Consider the following 27,802-nt stretch of genomic DNA (forward strand, 5'->3'; position numbering starts at 1 on the left):
TAAACAAATAAGACAACAATGATGACAAACGAGCAAACAAATGTAAAACATGAAGACACACATTCATACATACACCCACACAATTCTCAGATCATTCTCAGAGGATAGGTACACAAATATATAAGCATGCACTCAAGGCCTGACAAGCGCGCCTGGCCATGCTGCCGTCAGGCATCCGCCTAGCAGATGCGGCGCAGAGCACACGGACCCGCCCGACCACAGTGTCGCCTCCCCGACGGAAACTGAAGTCGTGAAGCTGAGTGGTTATGCCGGGAGAATTCAGTCTCAGCAGCTCAAGGAGGCGCCACTGCGCCCGGACAAACCCACACACGCCACACCACACCCGCCAAGCAGACGCCCGACCAGCAGCGCAACCCAACGCGCTTAGTCAGGCCTTGGGGGGAAAAAAAAAGGTGAATAAATGATAGATAAGCTTACACAAATAAATAAATAAATAATAACTATAATGTAAAAAAAAAAAACAACAACAAAAAAAACAAAAAACCAACAGATGTAAAACATGAAGACACACTCACACACCCACCCACACATGCATAACAGACACGCACCGAACACGCAGCCTCACAGATATGAAAGCACAGTCGAACACATACAAACGTACATGAGCCCCAACACACACACACACACCACACACATTACCCTGCACCTCCTCTACCCCCCTCCTCCACACACTCAGTGATTCGCGAATCCGTATATTCGCGTCACGCATTGATTACCATACAGATCACCCAGTCTCGTGCCTTTTATCTCAACATCAGTTATCGTTTGCACTTTACGGTCATGCTCCTAACATGATTTGTTTGTTTGTTTGTTTGTTTTTTGTTTCCGCTCGCATTTGTTCTGAGTGTGTCCGTGTCTGAGTGCAGGTGTGTGTGCAGGTGCACCTAAGTATGTGTGTGTGCGTGTGTGTGTGTGCGTGTGTGTGTGTGTGTGTGTGTGTGTGTGTGTGTGTGTGTGTGTGTGAATACAGTGTGTGTGAGTGAGAGGGAGAGAGAGAGAGAGATGCGCGCGTGCGCGCGCGCGCGTGCACACACACACACACGGAGAGAGAGAGAGAGAGAGAGAGAGAGAGAGAGATTCCTTCCACATTCCACGAGCATCCTGCATATCACACCTACCCTTTCTCATATCCCACACCACTCGTACTAACTGGAACAGAAACTTACAAGTACTTTCTCGTGCAGTTTGGGGAGTAGAGGTTTTTTTGTTTGTTTGTTTTTTTTTTTTTTATCAAGCACTGTACCAACCAAACTGACATATCTAGTTACTCGAAACAGACAAAAATATTGACCGTGGTAGAAAAAAATACAAGACTGTACTCAAAACACTGACAGTTCATGAAATCAAAGACAGACAGACGTGTACACACTCGGTCAAGACTGCGCACGATGCTTAACTTGTAGTTTCTTTCTTAACTAAACTATTTAAATTAAGAACGATATTGAGTCGGTACCCGTAATAGAGCCAATCCAGGCAGTCCACCCGAAATTGGCGAAAGCGTGGCCATTGGAGGTATTGGTGGGGTGGTACACGGTGACCTGTGGGTAGTCTTTGAAGGGACCTGGGTTATGTTACAGCGGAATTGGAAAAAAAACAACTGATATGATTATAGCCTTCAATCCCTCAGAGATAGAGTCAAACACACAGACATACAGACTGGGAGACAGGACAGCAGTAAACCAGGAATAAAACACACATCTCCGTGCGCTCACACGCACAGAGTCACGCACATACACGTAAATTTACACACACACACACACACACACACACACACGGACACACATCCACACACATACGGACACACACACACAAACGCACACAAAACACACACACAAAACACGCACACACAGACATACGGACACACACACGCACACACACACACACACACACACACACACACACACACACACACACACACACACACACACACACACACACACACACACGGATACACATCCACACACATACGGACACACACACGCACACAAAACACACACACACACACGCACACACACACACAGACATACGGACACACACACGCACACAAAACACACTGGCACACACGCACAGGCATACAGACACACACACGCACACAAAACACACACACACGCGCGCGCGCGCGCGCGCGCGCGAGCACACACACACACAAACACACACACACAGGGACACATACACACACACACACAGGGACACACACACACGCAGGGACACACACACCATCTATCGCCCAGTCCAAAGCACGGAGTTGGAGCAATGATCCCGGCACCTCCACTGCCGATCCCCACGATCCCATCATGGAACACGACCCTTTCCTGGGAAAGGTACATCACTAGATAGATAAATAAATAAATAAATAAATAGATACATAAATAAATGACCCTGCGTCAAACAAGCAAATTACGATGCTTCCAGATTTTCCATTTTATTTGCCTTTATCACTGGTTAAAGGATCAGTGCGCGCGTGTGCTTGCTCACCGCCCCATTCTCCATTACCCCCACACGCACATGCACACACACACACACACACACACACACACACTCTCTCTCTCTCTCTCTCTCTCACACACACACACACACACACACACACACACACACACACACACACACACACACACACGAGAGAGAGAGAGACAGACAGACAGACAGACAAACAGACAGAGACAGAGAGAGAGGCAAATTATCTATGATTTCAAAGAATGTTCGCGTGTTCACCTCCCCTCCTCACCACCAATGTACCCTTTCCCCTCCGCCCTCCCCACACACAGTTTGGAATACAGAGAGAGACATGCAGTCACAGCTGGCAAGTCGTGTGAAAACAAGTTATGTATACGTTTGTCATGCTCGTAAAATGCCGTTACGTGTCTGTGTGAGTTTGTGTGCGTGTCAAACTGAAACATGACTGAATGACACAGGAAACGAATGAGATCACCCAATGGCAGCTGTCAGTCGGCTCTACCCATGCAGGCAGCCTCAGTCTTGTGCAAATGACACCGTGTTTCCTTAGAGTTTGGTCTCTGACCGCAAATAAGAGCTATATCACCCACATCATCACATACAAGAGATATATATTCTGTGTTGAAAGCAAGTCATTTATAGTTAAGTGTGTCACACATGCCAGAAGTTTTTTTTTTTTTTTTTTTTTTTTTTTTTTTTACAAAGAGCCAGGCAATGACATAGTGTGAAACAGGTGTCCTACTGCCCTTGGAACACTTGCCACGACAGTGTGCACCTTGATCTCTGTTCTTGGCTGTTGGACTTTCCAGTCTCGACATGACAGTGAACTCATCCAATCCTGTTCTTACCCGCGGACTATGGACAGTCAAGTGCGATGACAGCTCTGTACTCGGTGCCCTTTTTTGTTTGTTCTGAATGACGAGACGCCACTTTACTCTTGTCATCAATGTCTGTGTAAGTGTGTCAACAACCATGGGTTATCCGGTACGATCGGAATATTGTTGCTTACTGCGCATCGTTCATTCGTCACACACTGAATGATTGGCCTCAAGGGGGGTGTTGTGTTCACTGTATTTTATGAGTCGTTTACAGCTTTAGTATGTAGATCTGTCTTCCTTCTCCCTCCCCATTCTCTTATTCACACACACACACAGGAAAGTTTCAGGAAAGTTTCACTTTCTCAAGGAGGCGTCACTGCGTTCGGACAAATCCATACACGCTACACCACATCTGTTGAGCAGATGCCTGACCAGCAGCATAACCCAACGCGCTTAGTCAGGCCTTGAGTGCATGCTTACATATTTGTGTACCTATGAAAGTGGATTTCATTTTACGTAATTTCGCCAGAGGACAACACTCTCGTTGCCATGGGTTCTTTTTCAGTGCGCCAAGTGCGTGCTGCACACGGGACCTCGGTTTATCGTCTCATCCGAAAGACTAGACGCTCAGTTTGATTTTCCAGTCAAACTTAGGAGAAAGGGCGAGAGCGGGATTCGAACCCACACCCTCACGGACTCTCTGTATTGGCAGCTGAGCGTCTTAACCATTCTGCCACCTTCCTCACACACACACACACACACACATACACACACACACACACACACGCGCGCGCGCGCGCGCGCGCGTGCGTACACCGGGTTTCATGTTCGTTCTGTTCGTTTAGATATACATTCATCCATAAAACCGAGGCACGTAAAATCATCATCATAACGAACATCTGTCTCCGGGTGATACTTCTCTCTTTCTCTGCGTCTGCTGCATGACTGGCTGACTATGTGTGTACGCGCGCGCCGGCGCTTGCGTGTGTGTGTGTGTGTGTGTGTGTGTGTGTGTGTGTGTACTTGTGTGTGTGTACTTGTGTGTGTGTGTGTGTGTGTGTGTGTGTGTGTGTGTGTGTGCGTGTGTGTCTATGCGTGCACGTGCGTGTGAAAACCAGACGTCATGAGGATTACAATGTTACTTCTCTTGTTCTTACCCCTTTTTGGGGGGGTTGGGGGGGGGTTGTTTTTTTACATCAGATACTGCTCACTGCTTTGTGACACTACGTTAACACGGAGACTGAGCCGGAGAGAAGCAGCAGGTAGAAAATAGGCATGCAGATAAACAGAGATATCAAAGCAAGCAGAAAGACATAATTAGGCTACAACACGCGTTGGCAGACATGTATGCAGAAGAACAGACAAATTGGAGCACTGAATTTGAATTGTTTTTCAAATCATGTAATCAAGCTCTTACGCGATACTCTGATTATGCTGACATCTGGATGCCAGTAAACGACACTGCATGAAAAAACGAGAACAAGATCAAGAAGTGGGGCAACAAAACCTGCAGTTATCACTATTGCTAATTGTACTGTACCCTGTTATATACTGCTACTGCTAGTTGCAACGGGACCATCAACAGCATTGATAATAGCAACATCACAGCAGCAGCACTAGTATACTAATAGCAGCAGTTGCTGGTGCGACAATCGTGCCTGCTGCAATCATTGGAACTGCTGCTTTGGTGGCTTCTAATTAATGTAGCTGCTACTGTTACTGGTGCTACCACAGCCACTGCTGTATATACATACATACCGCCACGACTCACTGCTGATTCTATCTAGACTTTACAACAACAGTAACTATTACTACTGCTGTTGTTAAAGCAAGTACAGCTGTTAGGTAACTGGTGCTGATGATGACGATATCATAACGATGACAATGCCGATGATGGTGATGCTATTCAAAATGACGACTTGGCAACGACAATGATGATGTGTGCTTTCTGCTGCTTCTTCCACAATAACGGCACCTGTTGTCACTATCGCTCGGCTGATGTGAGTTGTGTGGTGGTGATCATGTTACTAGTGACTACTCCATCACTACACACAGAACACTGAGGCAGATGGACAGGGGATAATGCTTACGTCAGTTCACCAATCATGTGGATTCGCAGGAATTTCTGCAACATAAAAAAGTATTAATAGCTCGGTGCATACACTCCCCTCAGCCCCCTCCCACTACCTCTCTCTTGCAATGTTCAGTTTGCGCAAGTGTGTTCAGCGTGTACATATTTTCACCGGCACTGAGTGCCCATGTACATGAGCGGTACATGTGTGTGCATTTGAGTGAGAGTGTTCGCACGCGGTTTGAGCGGTTGTGGGAATGCATTCAAGTGCACATACCTGATCAGTAATGTACCCCGTGTGCTACGCATTTAATAATACTGGGATTGCTTTATTCGGTCCTATCGCCCATATACATTTCAGTACATATTTTTTCACGTGCAACAATTTATAGCAAATAGTTGTTTTGGAGTTCGACCAGTCTCTGTAGACTTCCGGAACCAGAAGAAAATAGGCAGAATTCAGGGAGAGAGAGAGGGAGGGAGAGAGAGAGAGAGAGAGAGAGAGAGAGAGAGAATGATGATGGAGTCTCCCGTCGGTCCGACGGATGAGTAGGCAGGCAGGCTTATCTGTCGGTGTGTGTCCTCATATGGGAGACGAGGCAGATTCCCACAGCACTTCCCACAGGTGTTGCAAGGGAAAACATCTCCAGAAGTTGCGCCCTGCTTCCTTCGCTCACGCTTCTCCTTAATGGCCAGCGTTCTCTTTTCAAACGTGCCTGACCAGCACAGGTGACTTTTTTTTCTTTTTTTTTAGTGAGGAGGAGTTGTGCAGTCCCTTCCCCACTCTCTCGCCTACCAACGCTCACAGCCCCGCAAGTGCAGGTACTGCCACATGTAGGACGGCCTCGGCAGGTGTAGGTTTCAAGTTTTCTTCGGAGTTCCGTCTCCTAGGAGGACTTCCAACCAAGGATAAGAGCTCCCCCTGCCCTTTGGTCATCCTCTTCCGCCTTCACAACCGTTGGGAAAGGTTTCCTCCTCCGCCTGGTCTGTCGTTGGGAGACTTCACATGCGGCAGGTAGTACTGGGTTACATGGCCCCTGACCTGACCTGAAAGGATACAAGTGAAGCAACTCCTGTTTAGCTTTTGAAGTCTTAACCGTAGGATGGATTCCCTCCCTTCCAACGATTGCTTGCGCAAGTGGTCCTTCAGAACAAGTAAAACGAGTTTTATATTTCGCTGCTGTTGTTACTGCTGCTGCTGTTGTTGCTACTGCAACGACACACACGCAAGCCATTAATGATAATATGGTCAAATATACTTGATTGCAAATAAAAGCCACAAACTTCACACAACTGGTTTATTTGTATAGGGAATCGATGGTAGGCGAGTTCCCGAAATACCATGCGTTGATTTACAGAACATCAAGACCGATTGCCTTTGGTGTGTTCATCATTCTTGAATCAAATCAACTGAAATGTGGATATTGATATTCTGATCATATGAATCACGGTTTATATAAGTTGTTTGCTGGGTTTGGACGGTGTCACGATCTCACCCATATTCACACCTCATAATGTTGCACAGGATTTACTTTGATAGTGTATGACTGCGAATAACTTGTTCCCCCAACTGATTTTTTCTCATATAAATTCTTGATCTCAAATTGAATAATCAAATGTTCGTTCTTCAACATAGCTTCTTTTGTCAGTTAAATTTTGTATTAGTGAACGCTTCGAGATTTCTGCCCCCCTATTTTTCACCCTAAAAACAGCGTTTATCAATTGAGAAATTGGTGGTGTTGGTAGTTATGGTTGTGCATGGTGGTAGAAGTTGCAGTAGAAGCAGCAGCAACAGCAATAGTAGTAGTAGCAGCAGCAGCAGCAGCAGCAGTAGCAGCAGTAGTAGTAGTAGTAGTAGTAGTGATCATATTAAGTTTAAGTGGCAAATGTGTTAAACACTCCCCAAAAATGCTTTCTGTCATACGCTGGGTACATTCCATGCCCATTGACAGCCCTTCATCTCTCTCTTCTTCTTTTCTTCCATTAACATTATCACTGTTGTCATTGTAAAAGTTATTGTTTTTATCATTTTTGTTGTAGCTGCTGCTCATTGGCAGTTCCATCATCATTATATCACAAGCATCATGCCTACCTTCAAGTCGATGCCAGCAGCGTCTGTCAGTCCTTTGGCTTCTTCGAAGAAGTAGAGTCCCGTGTGGCGTTGTGTGGCCAGCAACTCCAGGTCCAGGGCTGCGTCCAGTCTGCATGTTCAGGCAACACAGAGGGGAAATACGATATACGTGTTGTGGAAATGTATGGAATGAGAGAGAGAGCGTGTAAAAACGAGAGAGAATTCAACAAAGAGAGCCGGAGAGAGAGAGAGAGAGAGAGAGAGAGACCCTGAGAGAGAGAGAGAGAGAGAGAGAGAGAGAGAGAGAGAGAGATTGGAGACGGAAGGGGACAGGAGACTGTGAGAGAGAGAGAGGGTGAGGAAGGGAGGAAGAGAAAGAGAGAGGGAGGAAAAAAGAGAAAGGGGGGGGGGAATAGACAGACCGACAAACAGGTTGATCGACAGACATAGACAGTCAAAGATAGACAGAGATGTATGCATACAAAGTCAAGTATTGCAGACACGTATCGGAATGTCTGATGAGATAGGGAGAAGAAGGGGGGATACATAGAGAGAGAGAGGGATTGAGAGAGTGTGTGTGTATAAGAGAGAGAGAGAGAGAGAGAGAGAGAGAGAGAGAGAGAGAGAGAGAAGGAGGAGACAAATATACCAAGAGAAAAAATAATCCATTATAGTTTTGTTTTTGTTTAAAATCAAGAAAAGGGTCGGAAAGAAAGAAAACCAAGTTTAAAAAAGGAAGGAATAAATTACAAAAGCAGTTGACGTACCCAAAGTCTGCCACATCCTTCAGAAACCAGCCTTGGAAATGGATGGTCTTGTTAATGGGCTCAATCTGTACATGGACAGTACACCTTAATTTGATTACTTCCAACAAAACGACCACCTGCACGCAATTTACCCACCTACCCACCAGCTGACCAATCAATCGACCGACCGACCACTCAACTAACCATCCCACGACTTGAATACTCTGAAGTAATTTATTTTTAAGCTTATAAAAGTACTGTTATTTTGTGCAATATTGTAGAGGAGGAAAACAACGGAGCAACCCTTCCGCTGCCGTTATTTGAAAATAACTTTGCAAAGATTAGAAATGGATAACACACACACACACACACACACACACACACACACACACACACACACAAAAAAAAAAAAGAAAGAAAAAAAAGCCTCGGACCGAGGACAGACACTCAAACACAGAGAGAAAGGAAAGAGACAAAAAGGAGAGACAGGGAGGGAGGAATCGCATATGGAATCAGCATCACTTTAATATCTCAGTACTAGTAAGAGAAAGTAAGTGTGGTGGAGTCCGTGATACATACAGAGTACAAACAGAACAGTAAACTGTGGAATACAACATGTATACCCTATATCAACAACAACAACAATACACAGCATGTAGTCATAGAAGCAGACATGCAGACGCACAGAAAGAACAAATCAACACACACACACACACACACACACACACACACACACACACAAAACACACACAAAAGTGAGGTATAACCTCAGTCCTTACAATCTGGTCCTCCATGTACTTCCACACGTCGTCGATCATCTGTTTGGCTTTGTCTTTCATCAGCGTGCCATGGGCGAACCCCATGTCATAGGGGTCTCCTGCATGCAGCCACATAGGCAGTTGTTCAGATATGAATTCAACATCAACCTGGTGTCGGATAAATATATTGGTAAAATCCTATCTTCGCATCATGAACTATCGCACCTATTTTACCAACAGTTTTCGTGCATCTATGAAATGATAATACCATTAGTATATGTTGCAACTCATTTCGTCAAGTCTCCACACTCAGCTCTTTCAAGTCTGGCCTTAAAACCCACCTCTTCCCAAAATAGCCTCCCTTCCCTGCCTCTTCCTTGTCTTTTTAGTTGGTTTTTTGTGTTTTTTTTTGTTTCAGTTTTAGAGTTATGCTTGCGTGAGAATGACTGGTGCGAAAGCGCTTTGATTTGTTTATGCACAAGATTTAGCGCTATATAAGTACCATTATTATTTATTATTATTATTATTTTCAGTCGATTTCGATTCTTATTTTGTACGTCATTATAAGCTTACTCGATTCTGATGCGGATTCAGTCACTGAACTAACGTGACACCATCTTGCTTTTTTTCCGTTTTTCTTCCCACAAACCATAGATATGTAACCAATGGGTACAATTATTTCGGATGCTAAATTCCGAACAAATCTTTAATATTCGTCAAGCGAGATAACAAACACCAACGACGAATTATTCAGTCAGTCGTACCAGTGAAGAAGCAAGCAAATGTGCAACTCGTTTCAGATCCGTCTGTGATATTGTCCGGGGCTGCTTTTTTTTTCTTTTCTTTTTTCCCCAACGACGCATACAATTGAAAATAAAACACTGTCTAAACCACACAAGATGGGAGTCAAGTGGCTTTCTGACGTGTGTCAGGCTTGTTTTGTAGTCACATGAAAAAAGAAGAAGAAAGTGTCGTCTGCTGAGAAAGGAAAGTTTTTGCATTTTTGCTCAACGCAACGTTCTTTTTAATGCGGCCAATGAATGGTTGCGACTCAGACGTTTTTGGTATGTTTGCTTTTTCTCAGTGCACCGATGTTTATCTTAAAACACACACACACACACACACACACACACAGACAAGCACACGTGTGTCACCCTTTATATCCACCGAGGCAGGCATATAATTTAAGTATATTTGCTATGTTTATTTCGGAATGTTAGTTTAATAAAGAATGGCAATGCTTTGTAAGAGAGACTGAGACACACACACACACACACACACACACACACACACACAGAGAGAGAGAGAGAGAGAGAGAGAGAGAGAGCCTAGTTCAGTTCACCAAGCATCAGTGAAGGGTAAATCTTACCTTCGTTCATGGAACGACACACACAAAAAGGCTTATCCCAGGACACTGGAAATTTTCAAAGACCAACGACAACAAAAAACATTATGTAAGACATTATCGTTTTCCTTCCTTTCTATGTCTATGACTACAGTTAGCTCGCAAACTTACTCACCCCAGACATGGACGATGTCGAAAGCATCCTGTCCGTTGCCCACCCTGTAGTGCTTGCCGTTCTGAACAGTCTGCACAAGTTGTGGAGGGTCCGTGTAGATGGCCTGGAGGTTAGGTTGGGCAGTGGGATCAGGCTGAAGGCACCACACAACCACGGAAGCTTAATTGCGGATAATTATTACAAAGTATGTTAAGAGGATAAGAGTGTGATAAGAAGAGGGGAAAAAACAACAACAAGCATAGCCATGCAAGCACTAATAAAAATCAAACTGGTCAAAACAGTCAGTCAGTCATCACTGAGATAGTCCATATTATGTTCATTCATTTGCTATTGTTGGTTCAATGGTTCACTGTACGCCAGACATCTCATATGTTTACGAGAACTAATTAAAAGGAAAGCAGAGTCAGGTGATCTGGCAGGTGGGAAGAGGTAGCTCGAGCTGGGGAACTCGAGGAGAAGGAACAGGGGAAATACAGAGTTCATGAGGAGCATAAAGAAAATCAAAAACATTGCCACTGATAAAAATACGAGACAACAGAACGAAAAGAATACTGGAAGAAACAAACATTTCAAAGAGTAAAACACAGAAGGAAAGCGAAACACGTGCAACTTACCCATCCACTGCAATAGGCACCATCAGTTAACGGCACCAACACTGACAACAATGTTACCATAACAAACACACCCGACAACATGGTGTACATCTTGTCATTGGACTCGGAGAAACCGACGACGTGACTGTGTAATCACTGTTTCTTTTCTAACTGATAAGAAATGCACAACGACGGACAATACCAGACTGGTCGAGTGAACGATTTTTTCCCCGGTTGAGCTTTGATCTATATGAACACATTTCTAATCTTATCTGGCCAAGTCTTTGGGTATACTGTGTTATATTTCAGTCGGGGAAGGGGATAAAGTTTAAAACTAACCGAAAGGTTTTTTTGTGTTTTGTTTTGTTTTGTTTTTCTGCGGGACTCCTGATGTATGTCGATTGGGACTGCGTTTTGGTGTTGCTTCTTTTATGTACGTCATTCTCTTCCAAAGCAGACTGCGCGGAATCGTTCACAGTGCGTTACCTGTCGTCATCCACTGACCAGTAGGTCTACTTCGTATTTTACTTCAAAATCAGTTTATTGTTCTGTTCCCCCAGCAGCACTGAGCGGTTTGGTTCTTCTTCTTCTTCTTCTTCAGTCGAGGGAGAAGAGAGGATCGATGTCCTGCCAAACCTTCTACCACGTAAAACTTAAGTCATTTGACTGAAATGTCTTCCAAGAATACAGACGGGCAACGAAGGCAAAAACAACATCCTCTCTCTCTCTCTCTCTCTCTCTCTCTCTCTCTCTCTCTCTCTCTTTGAACTCAGACTGTAAACAAGCGAATACTCTCCCTATAATCCGTAGATTACAGTACAAGGGTGTGTGTGTGTGTGTGTGTGTGTGTGTGTGTGTGTGTGTGTGTGTGTGTGTACATATACTGATTAGATTATTACGGTGCATGTTACTTTGTTTTCCTTATCAGTTGACCTGCTGTTCTCTATATGTTCAATATGATATGAGGTCATCTATCCATTAGCTGATATTTTATTTCCGATATCTCTGTCTGTCTGTCTCTGTCTCTGTCTGTCTGTATGTCTCTCTCTCTCTCTCTCTCTGAGTCTCCCTATCCCTCTGTATGTCTGTCTCTCTCTCTCTCTGAATCTCCCTCTGTCTGTCTGTCTGTCTGTCTGTCTGTCTCTCTCTCTCTCTCTCTCTCTCTCTCCCTCGTTCATCTGCAACATTTTTATTTTCATATACTATTTTATATGTTGAATTATGCTTCCTTTGGCAATGAACATACCCCCGACCCCCCAGCCCCCCTGTTATTGCTATATTTATATGTGTGTGTCCCTGTTTGACTTTCTGACTGTTTCATATTCACATCAGTATAGAATTTGATAATATATATACAACTGTTATGTATGCTTATGTGTGTGTAAGTGTGTGAGTGCGAGAGAGAGAGAGAGAGAGAGAGAGAGAGAGAGAGAGAGAGAGAGAGAGTATGTGTGTGTGTGTGTGTGTGTGTGTTCTCTATGTTGTTTTTTTCCTATGTAGTTTATCAATACCATGCTTGTCCCTGTGTGTGTGTGTGTGTGTGTGTGTGTGTGTGTGTGTGTGTGTGTGTGTGTGTGTGTGTGTGTGTTATTATTACCATGCTTATGCCTTTAGTGTGTGTGTGTGTGTGTGTGTGTGTGTGTGTGTGTGTGTGTTATTATTACCATGCTTATGCCTTTATGCAGTATTGTGTACACATGTTATGACTTTAAGTAGCATTGTGTAGTGCATGCAATGACATATATCACTTGCAGTATTGTGTAGTGTGGACCCGGTTTCAGGGCGGGGACTGGAAGAAAAAAAAGCGCGCCAGTGAATATATATTATCCTCGAAATTAAAGAATTTTGTCTTGTCTTGTCTTGTCTTGTCTTGTCGCTACTTATCAAAAAAAAATTTTTTCAGTCTTTTTTTAAATCTCTTGATGGTGTACCGCTTGAGCACTGGAAATCAGTACATACTGAAACCAGCAGAACTCAGTCAAGTTCGTGATAATAAACTGCCTCCGACTTCAGTTCCGAGTTCCGCGATTGCATGAGCGACACTGGAGAGCTCAGTAGGCTACTGACTTCATGTGTCTCGGTCAGTGATCCACTTCAGTCAGCCTGGGATGGCAGTCAGCTGTATATGTATCAGTGTACGTCGGTAGGGGCTTGAGGCCAATTCTGACATTAAAAAAAAAGAAGAAAGAAATAGAATAAGAACGCCTGAACTGAACCCATATCATTTATATCACAGGCCACTGAGGCTATGATCCCGACGGCTAGCCGACATAGCGTTGCCCGGGATTGACTCCTGACCGCCTCAACCCCAGTCCATCATTTAGGTATCCTTATTTTGGATGAGACCCTACTAACTTGTTCTCAGTGTGTCAGACAACAGGCGATGTTTATAGGCCTCAACTGTCACAGCGGCATTTACGGTTTCCTCGCTGTGGCTGTTCCAGTCCCTAACAGTTCTCGGGAAAAGCTTCTTTTTTTTTTTAATTAAAAAAACAAAAAGATTTCCTGCTTCCTGAAATCGATGTAAAAGCAGCGCGAGGTGTTCCGTGTGAATTTTGAGATGATGTTCTGGGACGGATGTCAGTCTTTGTCGCGTATCGTTGTTCTAGTATGCCTCAGTCTTCAGTGTCCGTTTTATTGGAGTCAGTGATGTAATCCTCCTCTTTCACTGCGAAGACTCGGAAATGCGCCGGTATTGACAGTCTTGTAAACAAATTTTTGGCGCTGCTGTTTCCCTCTGTGTGTGTGTGAGGGGTAGGGGGGGGGGGGTGCTATTGTCTTTCTTTATCAAACTCAGTGTTTCTCAGTAAAAACAAAAACAAAACAATAAAACTCCCCCCTCTCTCTCTCTCTCTCTCCATTTAACGTCTTTTCATATTATGTACAATATTTTGTGTGTGTGTGTGTGTGTGTGTGTGTGTGTATGTGTGTGTTCACGTCCGTGGTCAGTGTTTGCACTCCAGTGTGTGCAAGGGAAGGAATTCTTGTAGTCGTGGATAAGGGAAATAATTCTGGAATCAATAGTTGAGCCATTTCCGGGGAAGTCGTCTGATATTTTCTTAGGATGGAGTTGCAAGATAATTTTTACACTAATGCAGAATACATTGAAACGGTGAGATTTTCAAGAACACTGTTAATTTCTGTGTATTTTTTACGTTCGATGTAGTAAGAAAAATGTAGATCCAGTTTTTACTTAGTTGCAGAACGTGCGGTTTTTCACACACTTGATCAAAGCCGAAGGAAGAGGAAAAAATGTGTGTGTGTGTGTGTGTGTGTGTGTGTGTGTGAATCTAATGTAATAGATGTGAAAGTTTGTTTGTAGGTCTTTATTTGGTAATGTCGTATGATACATCTGAATGATCTGATGGCATTGATTTTATTAATGCTATTGGCGCAGAATATAGACAAACACACTCTCACACACACCAAGGAGTTTATTTTCTGCACACACACACACACACACACACACACACACACACACACACACACACAAAGTTTATTCTCCATACAAACACGTAGATATACATGATCACAGAGAAGCATTTTTACTTCATATTGACATAGAACTGAACATGAAGTCTTGAAACCTTGCTGACATCAGGCATACAATCACCAGTTGAAGTATACATGTATGCAAGTACACTATACAGACATACACATCAATGTGGTACACACCCTTGTGTTCACAGGTGTGCATGTATGCACAGACACACACTTATATGCATACATACACATTTGAATTGTGGACATGCTCTCTCAGACATGCAGTGATGTACAAACTCACACATGCATTGACTTACACATGCAGTGATGTACACACTCATACATGTTGTGATGTATGTTAGCACTTGTACACTTGCCTCCCCCTTCATTCCTATTAGCCCCCCCCCCCCCTCAAACGCCCCCCCCCCCTCCCCCACACCCACACACACACACTCTCACACACACACACACACACACACACACACTGAATTCATATCACACAAACTGACAAAGTCACAGTTGTTGAAAACTACCAGTACCGCAACCACAACTAATGTTTACAGGCTTCTGGGAACAAAGTAAGCCGACAGTCAGTGCTTTGTGGCAGTCAAAACATAGTCATCAATGGCAAGGTGAGTGAAAATCTGTTATATTTATAAATATTACAACATATTCCATCGCATTTGTGAAAAATACAGGTCATCTATAAAATAAAAAAAAAGAAAAGAAAAGTCTGTCATCTGTTAATAATAATGCCTTACATGTACATTTGATAGAGGCAAATTCATGGGCTGATGTATTGTAAAATAAGTTTTTAGAGCAACTGTAACCTGTTTTTCTTTCTTTCTTTCTTTTTATCCATAGTAGATGTAAAATAATAATAATAATGGATACTTATACAGCACACTGTCCAGAAATCTGCTCTAGGTGCTTTACAAAAACGCTTTTGTTAACATAAAACATTACATCAATGTTACATATACACACACCAAAATGTGACTACACACACACACACACACACACACACACACACACACACACACACACACACACACACACACACACACACACACACACACACACACACTGCATACATACATTTTAACATACAGGTGTATAATTATGTTCAAACAATTGCAGCAGACTTACTGTAGTGTTAGTCCACAGTTGTAAAGATCAAGCTGTCCAGTATGTTCAGAATTTTAAACATAGATACTCATTCCCCTAAGTGCATTCTTATCTTATTCAATGTGATCTTAGTCACATAATCACACAATTGACAGTGCACATTGTGCTGGGCATATGCTTGGAACTGTCAGTCTGAGTGTCAGGTCTTGTAATGTCATTCACCAGATTATAGCCTTCCAATTTTCAGTCCACTGAGTAAACCAGTGTACTGCAAGGAGTGATCTGAATTAAATTGGTTTAACCTAACGAATTCACAGCTCTTACTTCTTAATTCTTAGTTACACACACACACACACACACACACACACACACACACACACACACACACACACACACAATTACTCACACTCACTCACTCACATGCCCAGACACGCACACACAAACGTGTGTGTGTGCATGCATGCATGCACGCACACGCGCGCCCACGCGCACACACACACACACACACACACACACACACACACCACCACCACCACCACCACCACCACCACCACCACCACCACCACCACCACCACCACCACCACCCACACACACAACCCACCACAACACACACACACAAACGTGTGTGTGTGCACGATTGTGTGCATGCGCGCGCGCGCACAGACACACACACACACACACACACACACACACACACACACACACACCCAGAGCTGTTTCTCTTATGAGGAATATTGTACATTCTCAAATGAATTGTTTATTATTATTTTATTATTTTTTCTTTTGAAATGAAATTACATTACGTTTTCAGTCATTTTATATTTGGTATTGGTCTCACACTGTTTATCTTGAACACTCCCTACAAACTTGTAAGTTGTATCTTTTCATGTGTTTGATCTTGATCTTAACTTGATGTTGATCATTCTTTGGCACTGATATTTTGTCATTTCAACAGACGTTTTTTATTCCACTTTGTGCAGACAATAGTGATGACGGACTGTGTGATCCGTGGAGACTTGGCAAATGTGCGGATTGGTCGTTTCTGTGTGGTCAGCAAGCGTGCTGTCATCAGGCCTGCTTTTAAAAAGTTCTCCAAAGGGTAACAGTATTTGTCTTTTATTTCATCCACTGCTATACTGTCAGTGTCAGTATGTGTCTTAACCCCATTTATTCAACAGTTGATGTATTATTCATTTATTGCATGTGTTATTCCTATACTTTTTGCGTACCAATTTTTTTTTCCTGCTGTAACACAATTCATCACACACACACACACACATGCACATGCACACAGGCTCTCACTCTCTCTGTCACTCAGTCCCTTTCTCACTTAGGCCACTGGACTAAAAACTATATCAGAAGATTTGGTTTGATTTTTTTCTTTCTGTATGTCACTGAGTAATGACAAGTGTGTCTTACTGTCTTGCAGAGTTGCCTTCTTCCCATTGCACATTGGGGACCATGTCTTCATAGGTGAAGACTCCATTGTAAATGCTGCACAAGTGGGATCTTACGTCCACATTGGCAAGAACTGTGTTATTGTAAGTTTGTGTTTAATACATGTTATATGTGTCTGTGTGATGAATAGTGAGAGGGACTTTGTGCGTGTCTGTGTGTATGGTTATATGCCTGTGGGTTTGTTTTTTTTTTCTCTGCATGTTTCATTGTTTATTAACCATTCAGTGCCAGAGAATTTTGTAAAGAAGTGCTCTCTCCTTGCCAGGATTCAGGGGTAATGATTTCAAAACATTTAAGCACAAAAACTATATGAGATACAGAATGAAAGTAAATGTTTTTGTGAAGGAAAGTGAATGTGGATTCTAAATCAGGGCTTTTTTTCCCACTGATTTTTAATCAAGATCTATTGAGGCATGTCAGAGTGAATATATTTTCTGTGCATAAAAAAAATGTCTATTTCAGCCTCCACAGAATGACACAGAAAAAAATTGAACAAAATACAGCTTGAAATAGCAGAGGCTGATTGTCTGATATATACCAATAACTTGAACAAGAAAAAATTAAATGGCATATAAGCTTATTCCTTTAAGTCAGATCTGAAAACTTACCTTTTCTGTAAGCATTTTTGTTCTGGGCAGAACAGTTAAACCAAGGTATGCCTGTTAACAAGTATCTTTGTACTACTATTTTTGTAGTCCTGTTTTAATGCATTGTGTATTTTATGTAGTTTTGGTCTTAGATGTGATGGCATTTTTTCTATCTGGTTATTTTTCATGGGTGTGTGTATGTGTGCGTGCGTGCATGCATGCATGCATGTGTTTGTGAGGGTACAGTGCTCTGGTACATGCGTGTAAGTGTGTAGGCATGTTAGTATGTCCGAACAGAATTCTATGTTAGAAAATAAGAAACATCTTAATGCTCACGGAATTTTGTTTTTAGTGCAGTTAATGTCAGTGTGTGTGTGTCTGTGTGTAAGTGTGTTTGTGTGTCTGTAAGGGAGGAACATCTATATGTATGTATGTGTGTGTGTGTGTGTGTGTGTGTGTGTGTGTGTTCTATGAAATGCATTTTGTTTTAATCTAAGCCTTATTTACTTCATAGCTTTGATAATCTGATTCATCTCTAAAGTTTGCTTTTTCATTCATATGAACACATTGGATGTTTTCCATTGTCAGATAGCGGTTGATGTGTTTTTTAAGGCATGTTTATAGTCAACTGGATGATGAAGGCGCTTTGAGCAGCATTGGTGCTGGATATCGTGCCATAGAAAAACTATGTATTATTATTATTAATATTAATATTCACAACACTTATAGTCATGTAAGTGAATAACTGTCTTCACAAAGTGGTCAAGATATTAGTCAATCACATTCTCAGAGAGTGAGCTGTCAAGCTGTCAACTTAATTCCTGTCTATTGTCTATCAACATTGTATTTAAAGAAAATCATGGATGACTGGCTGTTGCCATTGCCGGCAGCTGATCACTGTCAAGAGACAATTCATTGACAGCTGGGCCACGCCCACTTGAACCCATCCTCTGTTTGGCCTTCGACCTATTCTCTTATCTCTCCTCCCCATCTTCTCAAGTTACGTTAAAGTACCACGCCTTCACTGTCAGTTATGGTCACCCGCTCAGAGATGATGTCTGATTGGATAGATGGACTGAAGAAAGAGTGGGATGTTGTTGTCAGTTTCGTCACTGTTGCTGTCATCACCTTTGAGTTGAAACAAATCTTAAGACAAGACAGATCCATCTCTCATCGTAATACCCATACATAATCAACAGCACAGTTTGCAATGCGTAAATCCACTGACTGGAACACTGTCTTCACTTGATTAAGAGTCTGATGCCTTTTTGGCATGTGAGGCAAAGTCTCCTTACAAAGTGGTCCAATTAGCAAATCATTGTTTAGAAAAAAGGGGTCTTCGACCTGATGAATGCTCGTTTAACCCCTAGGCTGCCTGTATGATGAGATAACTCATCAGCACAAGCGTGTACGCTTCGCTGCCATGGTGACGAGATAACTCGTCATAGAAATATTCTGACTTTTCCCTGGTTTGCATTGAGTTCGTTCACAAAAATACTGGAAGATTTAGCTTGGGGGATCTTTCTAGATTCTATTCATAGCTAGAAACCCTATTTATGTCATGAGGCAGTCCTTTATTTGAACGTTTTGGTTGGATTACTGCCGCAGTGTTTGCCTGGCTCCTCTCCTAGTTCGCTCAACAAAATGTCGGACCCCGTGCTCAAGAACATGTGATCGTGGTTGCATGAAATCAACCAAGATTGCTTTCTTTTGCTGATGCTAAGAAAGAATTGAAGTGTAAATTCGAAGGAGAAGACAGTGATGAACTTTTGTAGGACAATTTGATAGAAAATAAAGGGAGCAATGAAGAGACTGGCCAAGATACGACTATCAGTTAGTGATGCCGACTTTACAGTTGTAGCGGACGTCAGAAAGTGTCCAAATTTTTAGCAGGACACAGTGTGAGTCATTTTCTTGACAGTCGGCCAACGCGATCTGATGAGAACTGGATGATGTGACCATGTGTGAGAGGGGTGAAGAGGAGGGGGGTGGAGACTGAGGGGCTGTGGTCCCACATCCATATTATCACTTGGAGGTATTATCCATTTGTCCAGAAAATGTGATATTTTAGCGCAAATTACCTGAATAATGTTTGTAATGAACAAGTTGAAAATGTGACAAAAAACAAAACACTGATTTCAAAACAACAGCATGTCACTGAAAATATATAAAATGGGAAAACATCATGTGTTTTGTATTCTTTATTCATTTACCTTTCAGAAAATAGATACTTTTATGGGTTTTTCGCCAATAACAAAGAGCACAGAATTTTTATAATATATATACCGTTTTTTGGGGGGAAAAAACCCTGGCAAATAGATTTCACTTAAATCTTATTTTCCTGGCAGCGAAAGGGTTAAAGATTATGTTTATAATCCAGACACATTCAACTAATCATTCAGAGTCTTATGTTCATTGTACCAACCTCCGATGAAGGAAGAATCAAAGTACATGCAGGACGTATCATAGGCACTATCAGACTATGGCCACACTTTTTGCAGGATGTCAGCTGACGTCTTATAGCCACTCAGCTAGTTAGTACATTAGTGCTTTCAACATAGAACCAAACATATTCATGTAGTGTGTGTGTGTGTGTGTGTGTTAAAAGGTATTGTCTATATTTAACATGAAATGAATCATGTAATAATGTAAGCAACTAGAAAAAAAAGTTTTAAAACTGACCTGTCAGTTTCATACTCTTTCATCACCCCCACCTTTTTCCACCATGACTCAATTGCCCTGTCCCCCAGAGGTGATGGTTTGATTATTCTCATTGTTAATGTTCAGTGTTTGACATGACATGTTACCCAGGGTCGCAGGTCTGTGCTGAAGGACTGTTGTGCCATAGCTGACAACACAGTGCTCCCCCCTGAAACTGTCGTGCCTCCATTCACCGTTTTCTCTGGCTCTCCAGGTAATCCAATTTACAAAACCATTTTTGTCATGTGTTTGTTTGTTCTTGTGTAGTGACGTAGCGGTCCATTGCTAAATTTGATTACTTGCCACCATGAATACCATATCTGTTTTGTTTGTTCATTCATTTTTACTAAATAAGAGGGTGGCAGTTTTTCAGGTATTCCACACTTCCAGAAGTAAAAATGGGCCATGTATTCCACATATCTGATAAAATGAAAACTCTTCTATGCTTCATTGGTATGTTTTTATTTGTACTTTTTTTTTTCTGAGTGTATATGTATGTTTGTGTGTGTGCGCAGGTCAGCTAAGTGGTGAACTGCCAGAATGCACACAGGACCTAATGACTGATGTCACCAGCAGCTACTACCAACACTTCCGGCCCCATGGGAAGGGAAAATGAATGGTGCTACACTTCGAAACTCTGTAGAACTGACCTTCATTTTAAGAATCATTCTTCAGTGAATAAAGAGCTAAAACAGTTTATGTTTTATGTTCACATATAAAAGAATAATAAAATAACAATAAAAGCAGACAGGTAAATGACATGTGAAATATTTTTTTTTTTCATCTTATAAGATTGGCAGATGACATGAAAGACTCCTGTCTTCTTCATCCTAATTAATTAGATTAGAAAATAATCCAACACTAAGTGTCACACTAACAAAGTTATACGAAAACAAAGTTATTTTCTCCAGTGACACGTTATTTTGTGTCTTTAGAATTAGACTGTGGCAGTGTCAGCTAGTGTACTTTTGTTGGTTTATTGGAACCATGCTGGTGTATATTTAGGAACTATTGTAATTATGATTGTAAAATGGAAAAATTGGGCAGAAATGTGTTTGCTTGTGATAGGTATTTCTGTACAGGAATGTGAATGTGTATGTCCCTTCTTTCTGCTTCATTGACATACTCATTCCATTCTCTCATAACGTACACTTGCTCTGTTATTTGAACTTACAATGTATATGAATGCAGAGGTGGACCGAGAAACACAGAGAAAGGCTCATACATTAATGGTAACTGCTTTCATTTTGAAAAGATGCAAGCACCATGTTACAGTGTTCTCTGGGTTGTCAGCTCCTGCTTTTTCCTTTGATGTCCACACTTGTGGTTGGAATTCTTTAAGCACTCACAGAGTTCCTAGACAAACATTTGATGAAAATCTCAAGGACTTGCAAATGAACTACTTAGGAGGATGAATAAGTCAAATCTTCTCAAAGACATGCCCAGAATATGGTTACATGAGGGAAGGCACTGAAGCAAATTACACAAAAGAAACCTTTAGGCTAGAGGAGTGTAAGAGACATAAGTGAATCCAAGATCCTACTGTGTAAGAAAAATGAAAATAAAAAAGATTCTCAGTGTATGAAAATCAGTCTAGGAAGAGCTATACATGTGCTGAGATTTCCTTTTTTCAAGTTGACCACAATTGTTTCTTTTTACTGTCTTTTTGTGGACCTTCAGTCAGTGTTAGATGCTTTTCCTGCTTAGTTGTGTAACTGGTTTATCTGCTGTCTTCTGTAGGTGACTTTTTGCAGGTAGTTTTGTGGCGGTTTTTTTGTTGTTGTTTTTTTTAACTTTCTGCAGGGGTTTGTGTCTATTTGTAATCCTTTTGAATGTATATGTGCATGTGCATGCAAGTGTTGGTGCTGGTATGCATGAATGTGTGTGTCAGTACATGTGTGGGTGAAGTTTACTGGTCTTTCCTGTTTGCATATGTTAGTTTTGGCTGTAAGGGGATCAATCATGTACCATAGGTCTGCTTAAAAAAAAAAAGTTATAGCCTGATTTCTTTTTCTTCTCCAGCTTATTCTTTTTGTCTGTCTGTTTTCGTTATGGCAGAAGTGTGTGTGAAATTATATCTGATGGATTATATACTTATTTATGAATAGGCTTTCAGTAAATATGGAATGTGAATCATTTGTGACAGCAAACTAATAGTAACAGACAACCTGTTTCAAAGATCATGTCCATGTGAGCAGCATCTGCCAGTAGCCACACAAAGCTGATTGTGTCATTAAACCATGCACCATTGGCTGTTCACATGGTATGGTTTGTCCACTTTGATAATAGTGTCATTATTGCTAAGTGAATCTGTATGTTGTATGGTGGATTTATATGAGAGAGGGAGAGAGAGAGAGAGAGTGTGTGTGTGTGTGTGTGTGTGTTTTACTCAACAGACATGCATTCTAGAAATGTCCTTGTTAATGAAAAATAAAAATTGTATTGAAAGGTGTATTTCTTTTTTAGGGGAATTTGTGGATGGTAAAACAAGATCAGTCAAGCCACTCGTTCTTCCTTTTGACAGAATGACATCCCAAAGATGAAAAACAAATACAAGAAAACTATCTGACTGTCTTTTCACATTTGTGGATAAAAAGTATGAAATTACTTACGGTGTTGATTTTTTACATATAATTTGGCTTTTCAGTCTTTTGAGTTTTATATCTTGACAGATGCTGCAATTTGATTGAATGTTTGGCACCACTTCACATGTAAGCTTGGTCTTTAAATTGGTAAACCTTTCTGTCATTTTCAAAATGAATAAAGAAAGTTTTGCAGCACCTCTTCTCCCATCCCCTAGGCTCATCCAGTTGACTTTTTCCCACATTCATCATGTTTAATCACAAGCGTCTTTTCCAAGTGTTTCCATCCATGATTTTTTTTGCCATTGTCGCTGGCATATTGTTGCAGGTTGTTATTGGTATTTTGTTCTGTGCAATATTAAAGAAATGGGGAAAAAAAACGCACTGTGTTCTTTTATGCGTTTTTTGTAGCACAGCATTGTATGGTTTTGTGTTCTGTTTGCTTCTTTTAGAATGCAGTGTTGGAAGAGGGAAATAGAAAGGTTGTGTTGAATTCAGGGTTATGCTGGTGTGGGTGTGGTTCTGAAGTTAAAGCCATATATAAACACATCACATGTAAAGAATGAGTGCTAACATAGACAAATGTGCACACACACACACACATACTTTCATACAAATAACAAGCATGCACACACACATGAGCACGCCTACATGCAGGCACACACTCCAAGGTTTTTTGTTTGTTTGTTTTGTAGATAGTCAGACAATTCAGTTGACACAGGCTTTATTCAGAAATCAATGATTTTACCTGTAATGATTCTTCATTCATAACACACATTCTTACAAACATGCAAACATCATTACAGCTTACACGTGAAAGTGAACAATGAGATGTAAGACAACATTCTATACTGGTATTTAACTCACATGGTCTGATTTCATTCAGAAACAACATGGAACATTATATATTTACAGAACATGTGTCCTGAGCAAAGATGCTGCGCATGACAATACCAAATAATCATATGTACAACTGTGTTTAAGACAGAAGAATTAAGCCAAATCTTTACAAAAAAAATCATTGGACAGCACAGTTCCTGTGAAATAACCAATCAAAATCCAGAGAAACAACTAAATACATTCCATAGACTCACATGTACTTGTGATGAAGAATGTCTTCATTGTCTCATTCATGCAAAACTATTGGTTCATGCTGGACTACAAACAATATACTCTAGATTTACTTTTTACATGTTTTCACTTTGTTGTTATCTCCTGGTGACAGGCTTAGTATTTTGTTTGGTTTTCAAAGATTGATTTAATCTGCTTTTGGATTTAGTTTATTTACATGTATTGACATCGCTTTCTTTGATCATGGAACTTAGTACACATCTTCCCTAACTGATAGAAACACCTGTACAACATCAACAGTTTTCAAAAGCATCCAGACAGGTTAAGAAGAAGGTACAGCGTTGTAGACACACTCAGGAGTGTGCAAGGTGGCGATGGGCTTGTTGAGGGCGTTGGTGAACCCTTCATCCCTGAGGAACTGGAGAACCTCCGCCTCGTACTTCTCACGGAACACCTGGACATCTCGTGCCAGGACGAAGAGCGTGGCCTTGATGTTGTCAGTCACCACTGAATACTGATACTGGCCGTTGGGTCCATAGGTGGCAGGTCCCAGTTTGATCACCCAGTCTGTGTGAGCATCACAGTTATGGTGTTTAATTAAAGTAAAAGCTGAAAGCACATGATTGGTTAGCTACCAAAAAAACATAGCCACAAAAATGGATTTTTAAAAGGTTTTTGTGTATTGCCTCTCTCTCACTGCAGCAAAAATGTGAATTAATCAAGCAATGAATAAGTAAATATGTTGTGGAGCAAAACAGGTAGAAGTTGAATCCATTCACGGACAGGGCATACCTGGGGAAGGGACAGACAGGAATAACAAGGAACAGGCAGAACTTTAGAAAGGACAGAAACAGGATTTACAAGGGGCACATAGGATTTGCAAGAGAGGGCAGACAGGACTCTGAAGGGACATGATTAACAAGGGGAAAACAAGATTTGCAAGAGACAGGACTAAGGACATGATTTACAAGGGCCACACACAGGATTTGCAAGAGACAGGACTCAGAAGGGACATGATTTACAAGGGCCACACACAGGATTTACAGGAGACAGGGACAGATAACATACCGGAGGCAGCAAGAAAGAAAGGACTGAAACTGAAAGGGTCACACAAAACTGACATGACACAGGGCAGGCAAGAAACACAAGAGACCGGGACTTACAGGGGGCGGGGACAGGGACAGTTTCCAGGTGAACGGTCAGCTGTCCGATAGTGTTGCCCTTGGTGGCGTAGCCGTGGATGGTGTCCAGGGGTCCAGTTACCGTTTCCACTCTGTCGGAGTTGAGCACAGTGATGCGGCCATCAGGCGACACTCCGTCTGTAGGATTAACACAGAGGGTGATGACAGGATCACAGCTGTGGTGGTGGTAAGAATGGGGTAATGGTGATGGTTTGTTTGGTGCTGTTTGTTTCTGAAATGAATTCCTCTCTAACCCCCTACACCTCTCTCTTTCTCCCACACACGTGCACACACACACACACACACACACACACACACACACACACACACACACACACACACATACACACACACACACGCGCGCACGCACACACACAAACTTACATATGCAAACATGTTGTATGCATTGACGCACACACAATGCACGCATGTATGCACACAAAAACAGACACCCAAATAGGTATACAGGCTCACACTATGGCAAGAACGCACATCCAGAGAGAGAGAGAGAAGGGGGGGGGGTGAACATTTTTTCATGTATCTGTCCATAGGCATACACAGACCTGGTGTATAAAATTGTAGGCATGGGGACATATCAACAAGACAGAAACAGACAGCCACTCACAGTCAGCTGTCACGCAGACAGCGTTTCTCTCAAATGTCAAGGCCACAGATTCGCTGGCGTACATCTGAAAACCAGACAGAAAACGTCGGTGTCTTAGAGATTTTAAATGTGACGTTGGTATATATATATATAAGAAGATTCATAAAGCTTTTTGGAGGTTAGCGATGGGGAGTTTCAGTTTCAGTTTCACTTTCTCAAGGAGGCGTCACTGCGTTCGGACAAATCCATACACGCTACACCACATCTGTTGAGCAGATGCCTGACCAGCAGCATAACCCAACGCGCTTAGTCAGGCCTTGAGTGCATGCTTACATATTTGTGTACCTATGAAAGTGGATTTCATTTTACGTAATTTCGCCAGAGGACAACACTCTCGTTGCCATGGGTTCTTTTTCAGTGCGCCAAGTGCGTGCTGCACACGGGACCTCGGTTTATCGTCTCATCCGAAAGACTAGACGCTCAGTTTGATTTTCCAGTCAAACTTAGGAGAAAGGGCGAGAGCGGGATTCGAACCCACACCCTCACGGACTCTGTATTGGCAGCTGAGCGTCTTAACCATTCTGCCACCTTCCTCCGTCGATGGGTAGAGACGAGGAAGAAAGGAAGACGATTCTGGGGACTATTGCGCTACACCATAACTGGAGTTATTATGCACTTAAAAACAAGAGGCACCACGTAATCAGCCCCTCACCCCGCCATACAAATCACACTAAACATTATATTCCATTTGGATTTCATGTGAGAATGGACTGAGAAGAAATTAAATAAATGGAAAGATACGCATGCAGGAAAAGGTACTATATATATATATATAGAGAGAGAGAGAGAGAGAGAGAGAGTTCAAAAATGAAGATCGACAGAAAGAAACCTATACCAAATATAAGCTATTAATCTTGATTGAAAAAAAAAACTTAAACAAACAAAAACCACTTGTATATGAAGCAACATAAAAGATGTGTGTTGGGGGTGTCAGCCATGAGATGAAGGCAGAAGCTTATATTTGTATGTAGAGTTAAAGAGTCAATCGATAGTTATAAAGATCTGACTGGAAAAGGCCGCAGTCACTTCATCAGTGGTTATTCCTAAAAGCTGCAGCATGAAAGATTATTTGCATTATAGTCTGTCGTATCCAACTATCACCATCAGACTAACAGAGGAGGCAACTACTGTCCAACCGAACAATCTGGGCTAGAATTATGATTATCGTGGAGAGTGCCGTGCCCAAGTTACATCCCCACTCTCTCTGCTAAGAGGGCTTTAGCCAGAAAATTCATGCGTTGGGGTGGTCCCCAAAGGCCAACTAGCCCACAAGGCTGCAGCGCTCAGAGCCAGTGCAATCTTGATCCTAAGATAATGCCAGCAACAAATGCACCTGACCAGGGGTGAACCCAAACCACTCACCTGGTACCACCTGCCAAGGTACTTGCTGTCATCCAGCTCAGCCACCGTTCTGGGAGCACCACCGTTCAGAAAGACGTTGACAGCGGACCCGATGACGTTGCCAACAGAGTCCAAAAGAAAGCCACTGGCCACTGCCAGACAGCACAGCATCACTGCAGCCCTCAACATTCTGATGGAATCGACTGGTGTGCGGCAGAACCACGAAGGGAAATGATAAAGAAAGAAATCGGTGCCGGTGGCTGGAGAACGTCTTTCTCAGACTGGAGGTTGAACTTCAAGTGTCTCAAGTCCCTGAACCCAGGATTTATATACAGGATTTCAGGGGCTTAGCTTCCACAGATGAATATGCTGAAGCACGTGTTAAGACACGTGGAGGGTGGTGTGTTACATGAGCTGGGAACAAGGGTCATGTCTGGAATCACCACAGTATCTTTTTCTTTCTTTTTTTTCTTGTAATCTTTTCCCCCTTTTTTTCTCTCTCTCTCTGTATCAGGTCATTCTTCCAAACACGTGGCTGCTTATATAAATTACAAA

The 27,802-nt window shown here is 42.1% G+C and overlaps 3 protein-coding genes across 4 annotated transcripts in view; 1 reads left to right on the forward strand and 2 right to left on the reverse strand.

Moving 5' to 3' along the window:
* LOC143293822 (protein dcd1B-like) overlaps positions 1–11,242 on the reverse strand; it is a 30,972-nt gene extending 19,730 nt beyond the window's left edge. The window contains exons 1-8 of one of the 2 annotated variants that reach the window (XM_076605094.1): positions 11,074–11,238; positions 10,460–10,592; positions 8,961–9,058; positions 8,203–8,267; positions 7,457–7,565; positions 5,384–5,418; positions 2,239–2,333; positions 1,475–1,582 (exon numbers count right to left, since the gene is read on the reverse strand). In XM_076605094.1, coding sequence (XP_076461209.1) covers positions 1,475–1,582; positions 2,239–2,333; positions 5,384–5,418; positions 7,457–7,565; positions 8,203–8,267; positions 8,961–9,058; positions 10,460–10,592; positions 11,074–11,163 — 733 coding nt within the window. In that variant the 5' untranslated portion in view covers positions 11,164–11,238. Of the gene's footprint in view, positions 1–1,474; positions 1,583–2,238; positions 2,334–5,383; positions 5,419–7,456; positions 7,566–8,202; positions 8,268–8,960; positions 9,059–10,459; positions 10,593–11,073 lie in introns of both variants that reach the window. The other variant, XM_076605104.1, reaches the window with a different exon arrangement.
* Positions 11,243–14,028: 2,786 nt separating this feature from the next.
* On the forward strand, positions 14,029–21,103 carry LOC143288255 (dynactin subunit 5-like). The gene is made up of 6 exons (XM_076596607.1): positions 14,029–14,164; positions 15,099–15,167; positions 16,644–16,762; positions 17,093–17,204; positions 20,520–20,622; positions 20,924–21,103. Exons 1-6 carry the CDS (start codon positions 14,117–14,119, stop codon positions 21,022–21,024), a joined length of 552 nt encoding a protein of 183 aa, XP_076452722.1. The 5' UTR covers positions 14,029–14,116; the 3' UTR covers positions 21,025–21,103.
* Positions 21,104–23,828: 2,725 nt separating this feature from the next.
* LOC143289733 (apolipoprotein D-like) lies at positions 23,829–27,436 on the reverse strand. Its single transcript, XM_076598857.1, has 4 exons — positions 27,269–27,436; positions 25,868–25,931; positions 25,225–25,380; positions 23,829–24,628 (listed from the first exon to the last, which is right to left on the reverse strand). The coding sequence occupies exons 1-4, from the start codon at positions 27,434–27,436 to the stop codon at positions 24,384–24,386; spliced, it is 633 nt and encodes a 210-aa protein (XP_076454972.1). The 3' UTR covers positions 23,829–24,383.
* Positions 27,437–27,802: the final 366 nt, after the last annotated feature.

The sequence above is a fragment of the Babylonia areolata genome, chromosome 1 (assembly GCF_041734735.1).
Source record: "Babylonia areolata isolate BAREFJ2019XMU chromosome 1, ASM4173473v1, whole genome shotgun sequence".
In the NCBI taxonomy this organism is placed as follows: Eukaryota; Metazoa; Mollusca; class Gastropoda; order Neogastropoda; family Buccinidae; genus Babylonia; species Babylonia areolata.